Raw genomic sequence first — 20530 nt, forward strand, 5'->3', positions numbered from 1 at the left:
CTTAGAGACTAACAAATATGCATCCGAAGAAGTGGGCTGTAGTCCACGAAAGCTTATGCTCTAATAAATTTGTTAGTCTCTAAGGTGCCACAAGTACTCCTGTTCTTCTTTTTAAAGAAAAGATTGTTTTAGACAGAAGGAGAGTGTAGAATCCATTTCCTCCCACTTCAAGAGCTTTAACTACTTTCAGTCACTATGATTTAAGGGGAAATTTAGTTTACACTTGAAACCCACTTTCCCAACAGTCCCATTCTTTAAAACAAGCCCAAATCTTCATGTGCTGCAAAAGAGGGAGGAAATCACTTTCCATCTCAACAATGATTTTGTCCCAGCCTCTGCTACGTTACCTCCAACTTCAATTCTGCCATCCCAGCCAGCGAGGTGCTGGGGGCATAAAAGAGACAGACAGGCAATCTGAGATTATTTCACTAGGAGGGTGGTGAAGCACTGGAATGGGTTACCTAGGGAGGTGCTGGAATCTCCATCCTTAGAGGTTTTTAAGGCCCAGCTTGACAAAGCCCTGGCTGGGATGATTTAGTTGGGGTTGGTCCTGCTTTGAGCAGGGGGTTGGACTAGATGACCTCCTGAGGTCCCTTCCAACCTTGATATTCTATGATTCTAGGGATCCCCAAAATAGAAGTATCAAGACCCTGGCTCCAACTTCCTGTTGCTTTCCCAGCCCCCCGAGCAGAGGCAGCTGCTGCTAAACTCCTTTCAGCTCAGCCCAGCCAAGGCACAAAGCCCAGACAGTTCAGGAGAAGAGGAGAGAGACAGCGACCCCCAGCCCCGCCTGCACCTGGGGCTAATGCCAGCAGATTTACCCGGATCCCGCTGCACCTGGCTCAGGGCCTCTCTAGACTACAGCCCCCGCGCTGGGAAAGGGCTGAGGGTCCCCGGTGGGAATCCGCCGCACTTACCAGGCTCCCAGCGCGCCGGGGCTGCCGCAGCTCGGAGCAGACTCAACCCACTCGCACCTAGAGCAGCACCATGCCCCCGCGCCCCGGGGCTGGAATCTTCAGACATGCCCCGCCTCCCTCTCAGCCAATCGCCGAGCAGCCCGCGGGCCCCGCGCAGGGAACCTTCGGAATCGCCTCAACCAATCGGAGGCGCGCGTGCCATCCGTCCCGCCCTCTGCCCCCACACTATTGGCCAAGCCGGGCCCGCCAGCCCCAGAGCAGCACGTGGGTGGGGGATGATGCTAGTGGGTTGCCAGAGCCCCTCGCCCGGGCCACGTTGGGGGTGGCGAGGGAGGAGGAGGGGCCCGATGCCCAGCGGGAGGGGAGCATGGAGAGCCGCAGAGCTCCGCCGGCTCGCAGCATGCGGGAACGGGGAGATCGACCCTAGCAGACAGCGTGGGGGTGGGGTAAATCCGCCTCTGGGTAGGCAAGGGGGATCTCCCCGCCGGCTGAGGAAGGGCGAGCTCTTTGCCTCTGGGAGCCTGGCCAACACCCAGAGCTCTTTACTATCCGGGTCCTCGCAGTGCATCGCTCCCCCTTCCCCCAGTAGGCACCTGCACTCATGCAACTGTTACAGCCCCCACCCCTCCATCCGTGCCAATCCACAGAGACTAGCACTCAATGCAGCCAGAGCTGGCGCTAGGCATAAGCAGGCTAAGCAATTGCTTGGGGCCCTGCGCAGCTCAAGCTCCCCCCCATTAATTATTAGTATGTAGGGTGGGGGGCTATTCCAGCTTAGGGCCCCCAATGGGCTAGGATCGGCACTGCACAGCCCAGCTGCAATGGTTGCTCTGTAACTCAAGTTGCAGTTGCAGAAGCTTTACAGCTGTGCAGGTCACTGGTTCAGTCCCCAGTGTGTCAGCCAAGTGGGCAGCCGTCACGCAATATTAAGGATGTGATTTTGAATTAATGAACCCTAGAAGGGGGCCTCCGCAACTTCTGCAGGGGCCTGTGCGTCTCGCATGGCAGAGGAGGGAGATCGGAGATCGAAAGCAGTAAGAGCAGGTTCCCTCCTGTTCTCAGGAACGATTAAAAGGCCAGGAGGAAAAACTGCCCTTGATGCGGACAGACAGGAGGCTCAGGCAGATTGTACCCACCTCAGATGGTCTCTCGAGGCATCTGTCCCTTTGCGATCCGCTTGGGGAATTCTCTTTGACTTGTGAGCCCAATACAATAGTGAATTGGGCCACATGTCCCCAGCATTACAGCTTCCACTCGGGATGGGGTTGGGTCACTTGGCACATTTTCACAGCTGCACCTTTGAGACATCTTTCATCCTGCCAACTAAAGTGATTGCTTGGGACAACATCTCGGGACAGGCTATGGCCAGAGATGCCAATGGGTTAAATTCTACTCCCTGTAAATTGAGGAACAAGACAGTGGAATAAATGATGCCCCGTAAATTCCCCATGAACTCAGGCCATGGAAAGACCAAACAAGCTATCCTGAATCACTCTCAGAGCCACTCACTGTCTCGAAAGCTTCTTGACAATAAGCCCAGCGGCTGCACTGCTCACCGTGCCCAGAAGCTGAGAGCAGAGAAGCGGTGAGAGGCATAAGGCAGCGGTGAGTGGTCCCAAGTTAATCCGAGTGCCAGGAATTAAATGGGGGTGGGGGGCAGTGAAAAAAGCAGGAGGGGGCTGGGACTTCAAAAGGGGATTTGCTTGTAAATGGGAGATTATAATAAATTATTATACTTTGTACTGAAAGATGTATCCTAAAAGGCACCTTGCTGAAACAGAATTCAATTATAAAGCACCAGGTAACAGGATCACTGAGGGCTAGAATAAGGTACCATATTCAGTGCATGAGACTCCGATCCTACCAGCATCTCTGGCGAGATGCAGGGCCATTCAGAGCATATTAGGGGAGGTGTGGGCAAGAGAGGTGTTTTTTTGGTAGCTTGCCCATGTCTGATTAATTTCCTGGGTAGTTTTCACATGGGCTATGATCCTGAGTCCACTGAAATTGATGGCAAAACATCCACTGATTTCTAGGGGACCAGGATTTCACCCATGACTTAGAGCAGTGAGAAGACCACATGCCCATCCTAAAATGTTCCATTTGGTAGTGACCGTATCACACCGACTGAGAGAAAGAGTAGCTTCTGTGCCCAGTGTCAACACAGAGCCTAAGCCTCTAGGGTCTCCAGGACCCATTCAGTGCCAGCCTTTGGAATACCATCTCCTCCTAACTGGAGCGTCACCTGCGCGTAACCCTGCCACAAAAATGTGCTCCTTCTTGGAGGCAGCCATGCCAAACCCGTGAAAAAAACACAGAAATTGGGCTTGTTTTTGGCTTGTGAGTTGCTTGTTGGCTAGTTTTTGGCTTGTTGCTTGTTTGGCTTGTTGCTTCTTTTTTTTTTGATCGGCTCCCGGCAAGCAGGGGGAAGTGGGGGCAAAGGGGGAGAGAGTCAGGGGTGCACAGAGGACCCACCACAGTCCCAGACTGCACGCCGGGGGGATCTAGTCACCTAGAGTGTTGGGGCTTTTAGGGATTGGCTTGTTTTGGCCTTGTTTTGAAATGGGATTAGCTTGATTTTTAGCTTATTGTGAAAATCAGGGTGCTTATTTACCGTGTGAAAGTTGGCAACTGTGCTTGGAGGGAAATAGAGACTTTTTGTGTGTAGCTTTCTTCTTTTTTGCTGTTAGAGGAGAAAAGCGTCCCGGTGCGATTCTCCCTGTGAGTTGGGTATTGTGCTTTCAAAGTTTCCATTTATAGTAGTGGGGCTCCAAGGTGCTCCAATGGCGGCTGAACTTATGCCTGAACATCTTATTTTAACTGTTGGACAAAATCAGGCACCAGATACAGGGCTCCTTTAGGACCAGTTTCAGCCCTCTGATATTCACACACAGGTCTTCCCTACTCTCAGCTGTGGCACCTCCTTTCTGGGATCACGGCCAAGGTACTTAAATACCTTATGTCTCACTTTCCCCATCAGTAACATAGGTCTACCTTTCAGAGTAGCAGCCGTGTTAGTCTGTATCTGCAAAAAGAACAGGAGAACTTGTGGCACCTTAGAGACTAACAAATTTATTAGAGCATAAGCTTTCGTGGATGCATGCATCCGAAGAAGTGGGCTGTAGTCCACGAAAGCTTATGCTCTAATAAATTTGTTAGTCTCTAAGGTGCCACAAGTACTCCTGTTCTTATAGGTCTACCTTTGTAAAGTGTTGTTGAGAGCCTCAGATGAAAAGCTCTAGATAAGCACTGTCAATACTAAATGTCAGTTATTTCCCAGATTCATGGTCTTACGGGTTTTTGGTGCGCTGTTGTTGGCAAAAATTCTCACCTCACACCGATTGCCCGGCAACTGCCAGTGCTGCAAATAATAGCAGAAGTGTTCTTGTCTAGTTGCAGGAGCCCAGATGGTGATGGAAAACGTCTCTTCCTCTTCGCTGTTCTCAACCAGCTCCACCACTCAGCATGAAAACTCCACTGTGTCCAATTACTTCTCTGGCCTCCAAAAGAGCATGCATATCCTTTCCATGGTGGTCTACAGCCTTGCGTGTCTGCTGGGGGTGACGGGCAATGGCCTTGTCATCTGGATCGCTGGCTTCAAGATGAAGAAGACAGTAAATGCCGTGTGGTTTCTAAACCTGGCTGTTGCTGATTTCATCTTCACCTTTTTTCTGCCCTTCAGCATCGCCTACACTGCCCTGGGCTTTCACTGGCCATTTGGGAAGCTCTTGTGCAAACTGAACAGCACCATTGCCTTCCTCAACATGTTTGCTAGCGTCTTCCTCCTAACAGTGATCAGCATAGACCGGTGCATTTCGGTGATTTGCCCTGTGTGGTCTCATAACCACCGGACACCAAAGTTGGCTTCCAACATTGCCCTGGTCACATGGGTCCTAGCCTTCATCATCAGCTCTCCGTATCTTGTTTTTCGAGACACGGCTACTAATTCGAAGAACGTCACCAGCTGTTACAATAACTTTGCCCTGTCTGATGACTATAAATCTGAGGCGACACGTCGGCTGTGGAGAATGAGGCACAAAGCTATGATCGTAACCAGATTCTTATGTGGGTTCCTCATCCCCTTCACCGTGATCCTTGTCTGCTACAGCATCATTGCCGTCAGGATGAAAAGGAGCCATCTAGCCAGGTCCACTAAGCCTTTCAGGATCATTGTTGCTGTCACAGTGTCTTTTTTCCTCTGCTATTTCCCGTACCATGTCTTCTGCTTGCTGGAAATGTCTAAAAACTCTTCCAATCAGGAGCTGAAAATGGCCCTTTACATAGGGATCCCCTTGGTTTCCAGTCTTGCCTTCTTCAACAGCTGTATCAACCCCATCCTCTATGTCTTTGTGGGGCAGGACTTCAAGGAGAAGTTCCGACAGTCCATCCTCTCTGCCTTCGAGGGGGCCTTCAGTGAGGACTCCATCCTGACCACCCTGGCCAGCAAGAGAAAATCCAGAGCCACTTCTGAAGCAGAAATTCCGGGGGTTTAATCAGTAGCTAATGGCCCAAATTTTAGTGGTAAGTTACAGGAGACCCAGTTCTGTCCTCTGCCATGCCAGTGCAGTTCCCGTGGATTTCAATCAGAGTCGTATTGTGTCACTGAAGGCAGAAATGGGCTCTGGGTGTGTGATTTGCTCCAGTTTGGATGTGCGAAACCTAGGGTGACTTACACACCAAGGAGGTGAAACAGCTGGATGGAGCGGGGCTGTAGAATGAAAAGCAACTGACAGAGGGTTGTTAAATAAGTAGCAACCCCGTGCCACATACGCTTTACACTCTCCTGTTGGTTGTTTTTCCTGCTATTTCCCCCTTTTTCATTTCCCTCAGTGTGTAAGTCACACTCATTTTGACACACCCATGGAGGACCAGATCAGTGCAAGTTACTCTGTTTTTGCCACTTCTGCTCATTGTTAACTTGAAACATAAGCACTGAATGTGGCCCAGAGAATGTAATGGCAGCTGGGTTATACCCAGTCTGCACTTGGCCCGTTACATCTAGATAAAGTTTGTCTGTTTTATTGCCCTGCCTTCACTGATACCTGCTGTAGCGTTCCCTTGGAAAAAAGCCAATATTTGCTTAGCAAAATGTGTTCCACAATACCCATGTTTAAAAGATGAAGATGCCATTTCAGGTTTCCTTTACCAGCAGTCAGACCGTACCAGTCATCAGTTCCGCGTTGCTCACCTTCTGTATAACATCCAGGACCTGAAGAGCCAACCCTTTAGGCCTAATGGCTTGTGTACTGTTATTTTGTTGGTCCCCTGACAGGTCTCCCAGCGTCTTCCTTATCTTATCAGGGTTCCCCGTAAAGAAATATTAGGATCCTCTCCACAGTGACTCATTTAACAAATGTCTTCTGTCCAGCGTAGCCTCGGGGATCACCTTGTGGATTCTGATGCAATACACCCAGGGCGAAACCCCACTTATATTTACAGCTGTGTAGCCTCATTGACTTCACCTGACTTCGGTCGGGTGGCAGGAGCGTAGCGGTAGCTGTTGCCAAGTGTCCTACAAACTGCTCTTTGCAGAGGTCCCAAAATGCTTGGGTGCCACTAAGTGGCAACATGGTGCATTGCTGCTCCTATATATGCAACCGAAGAAGTGGGCTGTAGTCCACGAAAGCTTATGCTCTAATAAATTTGTTAGTCTCTAAGGTGCCACAAGTACTCCTGTTCTTTTTGCGGATACAGACTAACATGGCTGCTACTCTGAAACCTATATATATATATGTACACACACAGAGGAGAAAGGGGGAAGATATTCTGATAAGTCCTAGAGAGTCCTGTTAGAGAGTCCTGTGGCACCTTTAAGACTAACAGATGTATTGGAGCATAAGCTTTCGTGGGTGAATACCCACTTTGTCAGACGCATGTCCTGATAAATCCTGTTTACAAATAAGTGAGATCAGCAGATGTGAAGATCCTTTTTCATGTCATGTACTATTATCTGGTGCACTGGTCCTAGTGAACTAGAGGCTTAGGAGAAAATAACCGGTTCAGCAAAAAGGTGGCTGGAAGACATTGTATTATTGATCCTCTTCGCATTGTGTCCTTATCCTCGTTGATGCTATTGTGTATGGGCACGATCCAAAATGTACTGAAGTCAATAGAAAGGATTCCTTTACTCCCAGGAGTAATCCCTTTTGAGTTAATGGGACTACTCATGTGAGTAAAGTGATGTGTTTTTGCAGGACCAGGACTCTAGGTAGTAAAACTATATAATTTTCCTCCCAATATATACTGGGATGTGGACTAATAGCTGTGCCCTGTTACTCAGGTTTGATATAAAATACACGTTTTTCTGACTGGCAGCTCTCAATGTTAGACATTTTACTGTCTCTCAAATAGCTGAGACCTGATCGTTTGTACTTCACGTAATGAATGTTAAAAATCAATAAAAACATTTAAAAACACACATCCTGTGGATCTAATGACTGTCGTGCCACCCTGTGCTGAAATGCATGGAAATACTCAATGATCACAACTGACCATGCAAGTTCACCTTGGGCAGTGGAACAACTAACCAAAACAGCCGAACCATCCGGAGACCACTGGTGTTAGGGGCAAAACTGAAGTAAATGGGGCTCCAACCTGGGCTCAGGGATCTGTGCATGTGGGTCCAATTGCAAGACTGGGCTCCTCGCTTATGAGTTGATCTCAGTGGTTTTGATACATTGGAAAACCAGTGGGTTGCAAATGACGAAATAATACCCCCCTTATGCCTCCAGGTTGTATCTGCTTGAGCGTCAGACTGGAAGCTGCTGCGAATGAGGGTTTTGGTTTTTGTTCAGCAGGAGTGATCAGTCTTTGGCCAGGTTTATTTTTTAGAAGGGAAAACCTATGATCAGGAAAGGCATTTCAGCATAGAGTGAGATGCTGGTCTAGGAGGCCGTCATGCCCTGTCCTTGTGTAACTTGTCCTCCGCTGCCTTTCCCTTCACCTAGCAGGTTTGGGAAACCCCGATGTTCAATAGCAGTCTGTTAATCCAAGTGAGAAAAAAGAGCATAAATTATATCTGCTCTGCTCTCCCTACCTGTTAATATGGTTCGCACACATATGAACACGTTGTGTGGCTGCCTAGAATGAGAACTGTCACTCACATACATGTAGGGAGCCAGTAGGGGTCCACTGACCTATGCAGTATTTAACAGAATTAATGCAGACATTGATCCTTCCAATGCTTAACTTTAAGCATGTGAGTAATTCCATTGAACTCAGTGGGACTAGTCACAAAGTCAAGCACCCTGGTAAGCGCTTGCAGGGCTGGGTTCAGAGAGAGTTGACCTTTGCCAGCAATTGCTGACTGTTCTCCAGATCAAACTGCACCCGACAAGTGCAGTGTTTGTTCTGCAGTATGCAACTGAGGGGATATTTACTTACTCCCAGAGGTGAACTGCAGTATCAAGGTTGTTCAGACCAGCATTTGACCTCCTTGATTTTTACTTATGTTTGCAAAGTCCATGTAATTCCTACAGAGGAGTGGCTCTCACAGCACAGACCTTGGCACTTCTGATCCCGGCTCTGACTCTCTGACACAGATTCTCTGGACTAGCTACACTATGTTTGGCAGAAATCCAGAGGAGGAGGCCCCAATCCCAAGGCCTCTGGGCACTGACCCAGTCCCCAACATAAAAGTGAGCAGCCTTCAGGGGGTATTTCGGCAGCAGGGTTCTGGGTGCCCCCACAACAGCCCTTTGTCCCACGAAGTGGCACAACCACAAAGCAGCCTTTATGAACCACAGACTCCAGCTCCCCATGTGACAGAGAGAAAATGACTTAGGCCAAACTGTGCAACCATGGGTACCTAACATTAATTGCCTAGATTTGTATTAATTTCAGTGGGAGCAGCAGGTGCCCAGTGCCTTTGAAAATCAGGCAACTTATTCAGGTGCCTAACTTTGTTGCCCAAATATGAAAATGTAGGACTCAACAGCTCTATGCCTCAGTGTCCATACCTGTAAAACGGGGATAATACATACCCTGCAGCATGTCTCAAGGGTGCGGTGAGGCTTAGTTATTATTTGTAATGCAGTAGTGCCTAGAAAGAAAGAAAATACACTAGTGTCTCAAAACAGTAAATCAAGCCCCACAAAACCCCTGTATGGTAGGTATTATTACCCTCAGGAACTTAGATGTTAGTGTTAGGCATTATAGAAAACCCTATGGCAGACTAAAATCTTAGGGGTAAACTAAGGCACGGAAAGGTTTTAATGTTCCAAGGGTCACACAAAGTCAGAAATAGAATCCTGGAATTCTACCTACCAGTCCCATGTCCCCACTTGACCCACCTCCTTTCTTGCCATCATTTACCTTTGCCCTCATTAACCCCCACTCACCCTGTCCTCTGCCTAAACATGCCTCCTTACAGACCTCTTTGTCAATTCATCCCACCCTGAACTTGGTGCCTTCTTTCAGGCCTCCTTGTATGCTCCAGAAGGCTTCCCCATAATGCCTGCCAGGTGCCCCATCTTCAAATCACTTCCAAAAAAACATGCGTTCTGAAGAGCGTACCAGTGATAATATCCACGTGCCAGGATTGTTCACAGGTGCCAAGCACCCTCATGTCCCCTCCCTAGTCCATTATATACTGCCTTCTCCTGATGCCAGTGTCCCATTCTGACAGCAGTGTTGCCCCTCTGCTGAGCAGCAACAGATGTCTGAGGCCTTCCAGGTGGCTTCCCAGTGGAGAAGAAATCAGTGATGCCTGGGTGTATTCTAAGTGTAACTTGGGTCATTAACACACATACTCCAGGCCTGGAACAGAGGTGGTCAAACAGCACAGCAGGCAATCCCTTTTTCCAGGACTCTCAGTCATCCTCAAGTCTTACAGGACAACTCTGCCCTAAGAACTGACTCAAATCAGATTCCAAGGCCAGAAATCAAACTGTCCTGCTGCTCGTACAGAAACTGCCTTCAACGCGGAACTGGGCCTAGCCAAAGCTAACAACAACACAACAGGTCTTCCCAGGACTGAACATTCGGTTGTGCATGCCAGGAAAAAGAACTTGGAAGACTCTGTAGCAGCACCACCTGGTGACACCTGCTGAAACAATATTGTAGGTGTTGCAAAATGCCACACACAGAAAGGGCACTGGCGATTTTTTTAAACAAAAGTAATTAACTGCTCACAGTCATGGCTCTGTTAATGAACACTCTGGAGACAGAACTGGTGCTATCATCGTCTGATCCTATAGCCCTTGCGCAACCAAACACCCCAGTAACGTCAATGCAGCTGTAGCCGGAGACAAGATCAGTTCCAACTTAAATCTTCCCTTGTGCTGAGTTCTCCCATGTCAGACTATCTCACTATCACAGGATCTCTCATTTGTAACCAAAGGGCAACGTATTGATTTTCTTCCATGTCCACTTTCGTTGTCACTCTCTTATCGGAAAAGGTTAATTATGAAAAAAGCATAAAATAGTCACCAAAACCATAAAACTCCTTCAAAGCTGACCAGTGAGTCCAGGCAATAGATTCCCCTCCCCGTGATGCAGTTGTACTTTCAAGGTGATTTTAAATTTAATCAGGTGCGGGGGGGGGGGGGGGGGGAGAAAGGAGGAGGTGTTCTCAGAAAGGGCTGAGAGTTCGTTTTGACTGTTTGCAGTGAAAAATGATTGGTTCCTGTGACGAGGCAACTCCCTGGGTGAGCCTATGAAAGCACAACTCATTTGATCAAAGTGGAGGGTTGTGAGGGATGAGCCTCAGCAGGGGATAGGAAGAATCAATTGGGGTTAGTGTGGATTAGCAGCAGAGGTGGATCTGGCAAGGCTGTTAGTGTTTGGTGAACTGAGTAAGGCAAATATAGTATTAAAAGCAGTTTGGTGAGGGACATAGCTGCAGGGCTTGGAGGATGACTCTTGCTGGAAGGGTCGCTGTAGATTCAGAAGCGTATGGTGAGCCCCTAGGCAGGAATTACGGTAGCCTGACCCATGTTTGAGTGTGGTTCTTGAGGGCAGGGTAACAACTGCTGTTTTATTGGCCAGACCTGGAGGCAGGGCCGGTGCTACCATTTAGGCCAACTAGGCGGTTGCCTAGGGTGCCAAGATTTGGGGGCACTAAAAAGCGGTGCCCCCAATTTTTTTTGTTTGTTTACAGCGGCCGCTGCACTGGGAGGGAGAGGGAGTCTGAGCCGCCGCCGGCGGCCCAGGGGTTCCCTGGGTCAGCGCGCCGCCGGCAGCCCAGGGGAACCCCTGGGTCAGAGCTGCCGCACGGATCCCCGGGCCGGGGGGTGGGGAGCTGCAGTAGGGGGGTGCCTCAGGGCGGGGGGGAGCTGCTGCAGGGCTCCCCAGGCCGGGGGGAGGGAACTGCCACGGGGGGGGGGAGAGCTGCCGAGGGGGGGGGGGCTTCAGGGTGAAGGGGGGGGCGGAGCTGCCGCAGGGCTGTGGGGACGCAAGGTGGAAGTTTTGCCTAGGGCACGAAACTTCCTTGCACCGGCCCTGCCTGGAGGAATGTTGTTACAAAGCCAGGCTGTAGACTCGGGTATGGTGAGTGTAGATTTTGGACCTGTGCAGCAAAAAAGCCCGGCTCAAAGAGTCCAGTTACAACATAGTTATGTCCTGACGTATTTAAAACACAGCTACATCTTGCACTGCAGGCAGAGCCTAACAGTGTTCCTAAACTGTGCTAAAATCTTAGGCGGAGCAGAGCTCTAGCACTCCTCGGCCCTGTAAAATAGAATAGATGGCACTGTAAAACAGAACGGTATTTCAACCATGATGGGGGATAACTGTAGTGTAAGTGGGTCTCCTGACGTGGCTCTGCTTGTAATGAAGACAGCACCTAAGCGAAGGGTGTGATGGGATTTCCGGTAAGCTAAGGCCTGGTCTAAGTTGGAGTGTGAAACATGTTCTTAGCATCAGTTGGTTATTATTTACGTATCATGGCGCTAGAGTGACACAAATCTAGTATACGATTTGCTAAACCTCTTAAGTCAGGGTCTATAGCCCAAGTGCTTACAGTCTAGCTCTGACAAAAAGGACACATGAGGCTACTGTGCCGGTGTGAGCATCAGGGAGGAGACCCATCAAGGAGGCCGTGGTGAAAAGTGGGTTTGGAGGAGAGAGGGCATTTCCTTCATGAGATTAGGAGACTACCCAGGAAAGGAATAAAGCTAAGCATAGAGGGGGACACAGAACAGGTAAGAGGAAGCCAGAGAGGGCACAAGAGGAACGGACAGCCGAGATGAAAGTAGGGGAGGAGTTACACAGAGCCGTGAAGGTGAGAACAAGGTGCTTGGGCTGCATGTCATGGAGAAGGAAGTGCCAGGGAAGGGAAGGAGAGGGGAGGCAATGTGACAGGGGAGGAAGTTCAAGCTGTTTGGTGACTCAGACATGAGGAACCTCTTGTAAAACCTAATGACCTCCCAATGGAGATAAGAGGCTGCCTCCTATGAGACTCTCCTGGTAAGTCCATCTTTTAAATCAGTGTCTCCTTGCTGGGCTGGGAGATGGACTGGTTGAATAGCCGAGCTCTGAGTTCAAGCAAAGCATAGTATGCAGGCGCTCAGAGAGCGAGAATAGCTGAAAGGGGAGCGTATTTTAGAGCCTGCTAATTTGGCAGGAAATGTAGGCTACAGTTTCCTGTCATGAGTGAGATGTGGTCAAGACTTGAAGATGAGGCAGGCTAGCCCAGGGGTTCTGAACCTTTTTCTTTAGCTCAGTGGTTTGAGCATTGGCCTGCCAAACTTAGGGTTGTGAGTTCAATCCTTGAGGGGACCATTTAGGGATCTCGGGCAAAATTCTGTCTGGGGATTGGTCCTGCTTTGAGCAGCAGGTTGGACTAGATGACCTCCTGAGGTCCCTTCCAACCCTGATATTCTATGATTCTCTCTGAGACCCCCCCAACATGCTATAAAAACCTCCATGGCCCACCTGTGCCACAACAACTGTTTTTCTGCCTATCCAGGGTAGATTCAAAGCCAGGGCTGGCATTCAGGGGTAGCAAGAAGGGCAATTGTCTGTGGCTAGACAAGGACTGGTTAGTAGGAAGGCTGGCTGTGTTTGCATAACACAAGATACTAAGACTATCGTTGACCTTGCCCCAGCAGTCTTAGAGGCATAGCTTGACCTGTGCTAAGCTAATGAATGGAAACGGCACCACAGCCTCTTTGTGCAGCAGAAGGGTTGGATTCTCACCCAGTGTTCAGAAGCAGCAGGGAAGGGGTCTATTTGCCCTGCCAGTGCATTGTGGCCCAAGGAAGTGTGGTCTGCTGGCTCAGGGGTGAGGCCAAAACATATGCGCTGTGCAGCACCCACTAGTCACGGTGCAGGCTGCTCCTGGAAGGATCAGAAAAGTGCAGTCAGTAACGCAATTCCTGCAGGTTGCCCTGAGCCATCCTGGAGCCAGATGTACAGTAAATGCTGCTCTGCTCTCCCCACCCTGCCTCTGTGCAACTACATATGCTATGAACAGAACTTTTTTCTGTGTTGTGTGACTTTCGTGCCTCTGTATAGACTCCTGCTATGCTAAAATATAAACCTGTTCTGGATTCCATGTCCAAGTAATTACAGCCTGTTCCATACCAACTTCTATGAAAGAAAATGCTACTGCTACTGACCAAATGCCTACTCAGGGCATAACACTGACTGAACCCTCTAATCCAGGGGTGAGTAAACTACGGCCCGGGGGCCTCATCCGGCCCTACAGATGTTTTAATCTGGCCCTCGAGCTCCTCCCGGGGAGTGGGGCACGGGGCTTGCCCCTCTCCGCACGTGACATGGCTCTGCACGGCTCCCGGAAGCAGCAGCATGTCCCCACTCCGGCTCCTATGTGTAGGGACAGCCAGAGGACTCCGGACGCTGCCACCACCCCAAGCGCCACTCCTGCAGCTCCCATTGGCCGGCAACTGCAGCCAATGGGAGCTGCAGGGGCGGCGCCTGCGGATAGGGCAGTGTGCAGAGCTGCCTGGCCGTGCCTCCGTGTAGGAGCCGGAGGGGGTACATGCCGCTACTTTCAGGAGTTGCTTCAGCTAAGTGCCGCCCGGAGCCTGCACCCCTGAGCCTGTCCAGCGCCCCAACCCCCTGTCCTAGCCCTGATCCCCCTTCTACCCTCCGAACCCCTCAGTCCCACCCTCCTGCACCCCAGAGCCCACACCACCAGCCAGAGCCCTCACCCCCCCACCCACACCCCAAACCCTGCCCCAGCCTGGAACCCTCTACCGCACCCTGAGCTCCTCATTTCTGGCCCCACCCCAGAGCCCGCACCCCCAGCCGGAGCCCTCACTCCCTCCCACACCCCAATCCCCAATTTTGTGAGCATTCATGGCGCCAGACAATTTCCATACCAGGATGTGACCCTTGGGCCAAAAAGTTTGCCCACCCCGCTCTAATCTTTAGTGAAGCAGTGAATGTAAGGCACTGTAGGATGCAAATTAAGTGCTAAGTGGTGCCTGGGTATTTCACCACTAGTACTTAGCTTTTCAGTTTCCTTATTCTAAAATGTGATGACTCCAGTGAATCTGCCCAATTGAACTTCCCTCTTTTGTAAATGAGTTTCAAGTGCAAAAAGTGTCTGTAAAATAGCAAATTGAACAAAAGTTACTAAAAAATTTTGCAAAATGACAGGACTCTCTAAATCACAGAATTGGGCCCAGAGAGGCTGGGCAGGTGGAAATATCAGTCAGTTCAAAGGGAAACTGATGCCACTAAAGGTCCTACTTTTAAGGCAACACTTGTTACACATCTTTTCTCTCTCCCAACTCTCTTTCCAGAGACTTACATTATGTGTATGTGTGTGCATGCGTAGTGAGCTGTTTCTAGTTAGATACTAGATACTCTATCAAGCCCCTCATCCCTCACGAACACTTGAAACCTGATGGGGGGGAATAGCCAAGTGCTCATAACGTATGCTGCCATTTTAATTCCTGCAAACATGGCAAATCTGTGAGTCGGTTCAGACTAACCCTGAAGCTGAGAACTCCTGCAAACAGGAAAACAAGGATTGAAAGGTATGTTATCAGTGAAAAGCCACCCAACCCTGCAGAAACTAGACTGTAACAAATAGCTAGAGTGCCTATTTCTCTTAGGCTATTAAGTCACCATAAGGCAGTAGTTGTTGATAAAATATTTATATAGTGTTTACATGACACTTAACATAGCATAGATAAGACCTGCTCCATGTGTCTAGCGAACCAGGCTGTTGTCAAGAATCAGACTGTGGGAAATGCTGTTTCCCACAATGTTTTCAAGGGTGGGCAGGGAATGAGGAAATTGCACCAATGGCTGCTTAGACTTGTAACAGTATTTATAGTTTCATTGGTATGTTCTGTCTCCTTTGCTGGCCACTGGCCATCTCTCCCACTATGCTGACTTGGGAACAGCTCTTCTTGTCCATTACTTACAAGGCAGCGAAGAAGGAGAGGCTGATAGTGGCTCACAGCAGAGATGGTAGGTTTTTGAAAACTACTAACTATCCATGTGAAAGTATCTGAGCAATGCAGACCACTCTTGCAGGCTCTAGGAGACAATGCATTGTAATGGAGGCTGTGTTTATGCATTGTTGAACTCCAATTTACAGGGAAGATGAATCCTATTTATATGGCTCCATCACCGTAGTATCTGAGTACAGCTGTGGTTCCCTAGTCGTGTTCCATTCTTGCTAACAATCATAATCAGAAAGATTGCTTAATAAACACGCTTTAAAAACATGCAGCTGAGCATTGCTGGATGGAAGACAGTTGGGTGAGGGTAGCCAGGGGAGGGGGAAGTATGGGACTCAGTGTTGCCAACTCTCATGATTTTATCATGAGTCTCATGATAATTATTGTTTTCCTTAAAGCCCCAGCTCCTGGAGTCAAGTGGATTTGTGCTGATTTCAGCCTTCATTCTTTTCTTTAAGAAAAACTAAGTTTCTAGCCCATGTGGCTGTGAAGAAGGCTTCAAAATGTGACCTCAGTTCATCCTAAAGGCTCAAAAAGAGAAGGCAAATAAGACCACCACCAACTTTATTATTTGTACATAATCTCATGACTTTAAAGCCAATCTCATGATTTTTGGTGATCCTGACTCATGATTTTTGAACATTTGGGGTTGGCGAAATTGTGGACTAGATGACAGGTGTTAGAGGGGAACTGTTGTGTCTATGTTATGGCCAGGTTCCAGAGGGGACTTAACCAATTAGCAGAATCCCCCATCCTGGTGCATGTTACTGCTCCCAAGAATCAAACAGGAACTTCAGTGGGTACCAATTCTGTCACAACTGCCAAAAGGAAACTTCCCTACATGAGTCAGTATGAACTGTAGTCGGGTTACACCAAGGGCTGAGTCCCAACTGAGGTATCTTGCATAGGCCTTCAAATGACTGTTAACTGAATAATTATATTTTATAAAATACAAATATAAAAAGAACCATGCTCATGCCTGATCCTTTGGCACAGGTGTATTAGTAATTCTTAGCACTTGTATAGCACATTGTAAAATTAACTAATCCTCTTCTCCCGGGGAGTTAATTATTCCCATTTTACAGATTTGCAAAAGGAGGCAGAGCGAGGTAAAGTGACTTGCCTAAAGCGACAGAAAGCAGTTAGTGTCAAAGCAGGGATCAGAAGTCAGATGTTCTTGGTTCCCAGCCTGTGGTAAGACAATCCTGCTCGCTTTGCTTGGACCTGTAACAATAATGTCAGGGAACTGGGGCAATGCAGTCCGGATCAGACCCTCAACCAGCAGATTCTGGGTGCCCTAAGGTAGCTAAATGTTTCTAGGGGAAGCTGCCAATTGTGTCAATGGTCAAGTGCTCCAAGACATTTTATTGCCATCACTTCTGAAATAAATTTCAGACCTGCCCTGCTAGCTAGAAGTGAGGTGCTCCTGCTCAAGACGAAATCAATGCTGCACCAGGGAGGGAATCAACCCAAGACGCTGAAAAATAGTTAAAGAAATGGAGGGCTCAGTGATCTTGGGAAACACCTGTCAGGTTATAGACAAATCCATTTACAGGGCTTGATTTTTTTCCTTTCACTTACCAGTGTAAATCAGAAGTAACTCCACAGAAATAAACAGAGTTACTTGAATAGAAAATGTGTGACTGGTGAATCAGGCCCACAGTATGTAACTTATTTTGTTCACTCAGCAGAAATAAATGCTTTAGTTCTGTGTGAACATGTGGTGAAAAAAATGACACTTTCCCATCTGGAATCTATTCTGTGCTCCCATGTTAAATGGATCGATAAGCTCCATTCAGTTTTACCAGAATATGAAGAGAGATGATAAACTGGTTGATGGAAGGAAGGAAGTTTTAAAAATATAAGCAAAGGTTATGGAATCTAAGTGAAATGAGCAATCATGAGATACTAGAGTGATAAGTGCTATATGCAGACCAAAAATTAAGTAATCCAGCTCATGTTAGTGAAAGCTGTAATTTAAAGATATGAAACTGAATGCAGGACCACTTGCCTGACAGGAGGCAATGGAGATCACTTGACTTTCCTTCCCCTTTTATGTTAGGCTCTCAGAAGTATGAGGGAGGGGGGAGGGTTCAGTACTGATATGAATATCTGCCTAGAAGCCCAAGGTCTCACTCCAAAGTAAAGATATATGCAGCCACACAATGAAGAATAGACATTGGCTGCTTGTCACGGAAAAAAACACAGCTTTGTCATGGCAAAAATTGCACAAATTAGAACTTTGGTTTTTAAAAATGCTAAAATCGTGGCACAGATTATAATTGACATTGTTTATCATGGGAAACTGAAAAAACAAAAGTATCCTCCATTTTACAATAAAAAGTTTTAAACTCATTTAAAAACTGAAAACCATGAAAAAAATCCCTCATATAAGATAGAAATCCAAATGTGTGAAAATTCATGGCAGTATTACATATTTGCAGGCTGTGCAGGATGACAAAGACCATGACTTTTTATTAAAAAATAAATAAATCTGAAAATCATTGAAATCGTGGCTGTGATAAACATAGAGCCTTAAAGACAGAGTGGCTAACTCTGCCTCTTTCTGCAAAGCAGCTGGGGATTTCAACTACGTTTTCAGCCAACGTTTGATAAAGAATGCAGGGGGTCCTGCTAAGAAACTCAAAATTAAGTGCAATTGTGTTTAATGTGCCATGAGTTTAGGGGACTGGATTAGATAACCTCTCGAGGTCCCTTCCAGTTCTATGATTCTGTGTTAAATCCAGTGGCACCTTAAAGACTAACAGATTTACGTGGGCATAAGTTTTCATGGGTAAGAAGTGTTTTTTGACTCACAAAAGCTTATGCCCACATAAATCTGTTAGTCTTTAAGGTGCCACCGGACTCCGCATTGTTTTTGTGGGCAGACTAACATGGCTACCCCTCTGATACATGATTCTATGTTGTTTGTAAGTGACTAAAAAACACTGGGGTGGGGGGCAAAGGTGACTTTATCACACCTTTTGAGGCCTTCACATATTCTGAGGCCTGTCAAGCCCTCAAAGGACCATTCTTGTAGCTGAGAATAGCCAGAGCTCAGCAGTGTTCCAACCACAACCTCTTTCCCTACCCATGCCTCTACCATATCCTCTATGCTGGGACGGTGAAGGCAGGTAATGTAGATGTGTTATGCCTGCTTGATGTGGACTGTGCCACATTCAAATTTCCCCTGCTCCAGGATATTTTCCAGGGGTTGGATCCATCAGGTTTAGGGTCTCTTTGTGAAACCAGAGCAGCGTAAAGGCAGTATTCGGCTATAGCAAATCAGGCAGGCAGATTTGCAGATGACATAAAGCTGGGGGCATTGCCAACATTTTGGAGGCTAGAGCTAAAATTTAGAGGGATCTTGATAAATCGGAGACAGACAGTAAAATGAAATTCATCAAAGACAAACGGAAGGAGCTACACCTAGGGAAGAAAAAACAAATGCACAAATACAGAATGGGGGATAACTGGCTTGGCAGCAGCTGACTGCTGAGAAGGATCGGGGAGTTGTAGTGGATCACAACCTCAACATGAGTCAGCAATGTGATGTTGTTGCAAAAAAAAAAAAAGCAAATGAAATTTTGGGTTGCATTAACAGAGGCATAGCATGCAAGTCACGGGAGGTGATAGTACAACTCTAGTCAGCGCTGGTTAGGCCTCCACCAGAGTACTGTGTCCAATTCTGATCACCAATGTATAGAAAGGATGTAGAGAACCTGGAAAGGATCCAGAGGCGAGCGACAAAGATGATGAAACGGGTAGAATGCAAGCCATACCAACAAAGGCTGAAGGAACTGGGTATGTTTAGTTTAGAAAAGGGAGATTAAGGAGGGACATAAGTCTTCAAATACTTGAAAGGCTGCCATAAAAAAGATCGAGAAAAGTTGTTCTCTCTTGCCACAGAAGGCAGGGCAAGAGGCAATGGGTTCAAACTACAGCAGAGCAGATTTAGATGAAATCTCAGGAAAAACGTCTTAACTGTAAGAACAGTAGGACAATGGAACGGACTGCCTAGGGAGGTTGTGGATGCTCCTTCACTAGAGATTTTCAAAAGGAGGCTGGAGAGCCATCTGTTTTAGGCTTTGTCTACAGTAGCACTTTTGTTGGCAAAACTTTTGTCTGTCAGGGGTGTGAAAAAACCACCCCCCTGGCCGACATAAGTTTCACTGACAAAAGTGCTGGTGTGGACAGTGCTATGTGGGCAGGAGAGGCTCTCTTGCTGACATAGCTAACGCTGCTATAGGGGTGATTTAATTATGCCAGTAGGAGAGCGCTCACCCGCCAGCAAAGAACAGCTACACAGGAGACCTGTAGTGGTACAGCTGTGCGGCTGTAAGGTCTGTTGTGTTGACATAGCCTTAGATGATTTATACTAGTGGTTTTCAAACTGTCTGTGGACCCCTGGGGGGTCTGCAGACCATGTCTAAGATTTCCAAAGGTGCCTGCACCTCCATTTGAAATTTTAGGGGTACACAAATGAAAAAAGGTTGAAATTCACTGGTTTAGATGCATGTTGGCAGGGGGGTCAGACTAGATGACCCTTGCGATCCCTTCTAATCCTATGATTCTAGGCCCTATGTTTTTGACTTGCCAAAGTGTGACTTAGAGAGGAGGCTTATTATTTTCAGGAAATGGTTGTAATAAATAATGGTATCCATCACTGCGCCGGGTGTTGTACCATACACAACTTTGGTTTCTCCTATGCTTGCTCTCCCATTCAGTGTAACGTTCCTCCAACACACTGCCCTCCTTGTGCAATCAATTCTACCCTAACTCCTGGCCCCTTATGTCTACCTCTGTTGCTACCCACTCCCCATCCACACCCACTCCCTGACTCCTATTCAAATCTGCCCCCCCACAAGCCCTTCACCCCTTTATTTACACCCACCGACTACCACCCACCTCTTCTCCCCAGGCAGTCACAGCTCAGGGTCCCCCCCCATCTATCTACCCCTACACATGGACCCTGTAACTATGCCTATACCACCTTCCCCGACCAGTAGGGTGACCAGATGTCCCAATTTTATAGGGACAGTCCCGATTTTTGGGTCTTTTTCTTATATAGGCTCCTATTACCCTCCACCCCGTCCTGATTTTTCACATTTGCTATCTGGTCACCCTACCCCCCAACATGCATCTCCACCCATGGATACGCCTGCCTGCCACACCCAGTATAATAGAGCTGGGGGGACACTGAGTAGAGCAGCGCCCCACAGCCCCCCCATG

At 47.9% G+C, this 20530-nt stretch overlaps 3 protein-coding genes and 1 long non-coding RNA gene across 7 annotated transcripts in view; 2 read left to right on the forward strand and 2 right to left on the reverse strand.

Moving 5' to 3' along the window:
• The window catches only part of SHMT1 (serine hydroxymethyltransferase 1), a 16362-nt gene extending 14199 nt beyond the window's left edge, over positions 1 to 2163 (reverse strand). The window contains exon 1 of one of the 3 annotated variants that reach the window (XM_065560214.1): positions 2054 to 2163. In XM_065560214.1, the coding sequence (XP_065416286.1) occupies positions 2054 to 2148 (95 nt within the window). In that variant the 5' untranslated portion in view covers positions 2149 to 2163. Of the gene's footprint in view, positions 1 to 821; positions 847 to 917; positions 1078 to 2053 lie in introns of those variants that run through there. The other 2 variants (XM_005288999.4, XM_042853078.2) reach the window with 2 other exon arrangements.
• A 53-nt stretch (positions 2164 to 2216) lies between these two features.
• LOC101948286 (chemerin-like receptor 1) lies at positions 2217 to 7333 on the forward strand. The gene is made up of 2 exons (XM_005289187.4): positions 2217 to 2522; positions 4311 to 7333. Exon 2 carries the CDS (start codon positions 4325 to 4327, stop codon positions 5408 to 5410), a length of 1086 nt encoding a protein of 361 aa, XP_005289244.1. The 5' UTR covers positions 2217 to 2522; positions 4311 to 4324; the 3' UTR covers positions 5411 to 7333.
• Positions 7325 to 10422, reverse strand: LOC135974082 (uncharacterized). Its single transcript, XR_010591214.1, has 3 exons — positions 9432 to 10422; positions 8900 to 8958; positions 7325 to 7897 (listed from the first exon to the last, which is right to left on the reverse strand). It is a non-coding gene; the product is annotated as an uncharacterized LOC135974082 (long non-coding RNA).
• A 4813-nt stretch (positions 10423 to 15235) lies between these two features.
• PRPSAP2 (phosphoribosyl pyrophosphate synthetase associated protein 2) overlaps positions 15236 to 20530 on the forward strand; it is a 32946-nt gene continuing 27651 nt past the window's right edge. Inside the window, exons 1-2 of one of the 2 annotated variants that reach the window (XM_065560218.1) lie at positions 15256 to 15309; positions 16363 to 16492. The gene's annotated coding sequence lies outside the window, so the exon portion shown is untranslated. Of the gene's footprint in view, positions 15310 to 16362; positions 16493 to 20530 lie in introns of both variants that reach the window. The other variant, XM_005288996.5, reaches the window with a different exon arrangement.

This window comes from Chrysemys picta, chromosome 10 (assembly GCF_011386835.1).
Source record: "Chrysemys picta bellii isolate R12L10 chromosome 10, ASM1138683v2, whole genome shotgun sequence".
NCBI lineage: Eukaryota > Metazoa > Chordata > Testudines > Emydidae > Chrysemys > Chrysemys picta.

Coding starts and splice junctions, on each gene's coding strand:
- LOC101948286 (XM_005289187.4), top strand. CDS start 4,325: ATGGTGATGGAAAACGTCTCTTCCTCTTCGCTGTTCTCAACCAGCTCC.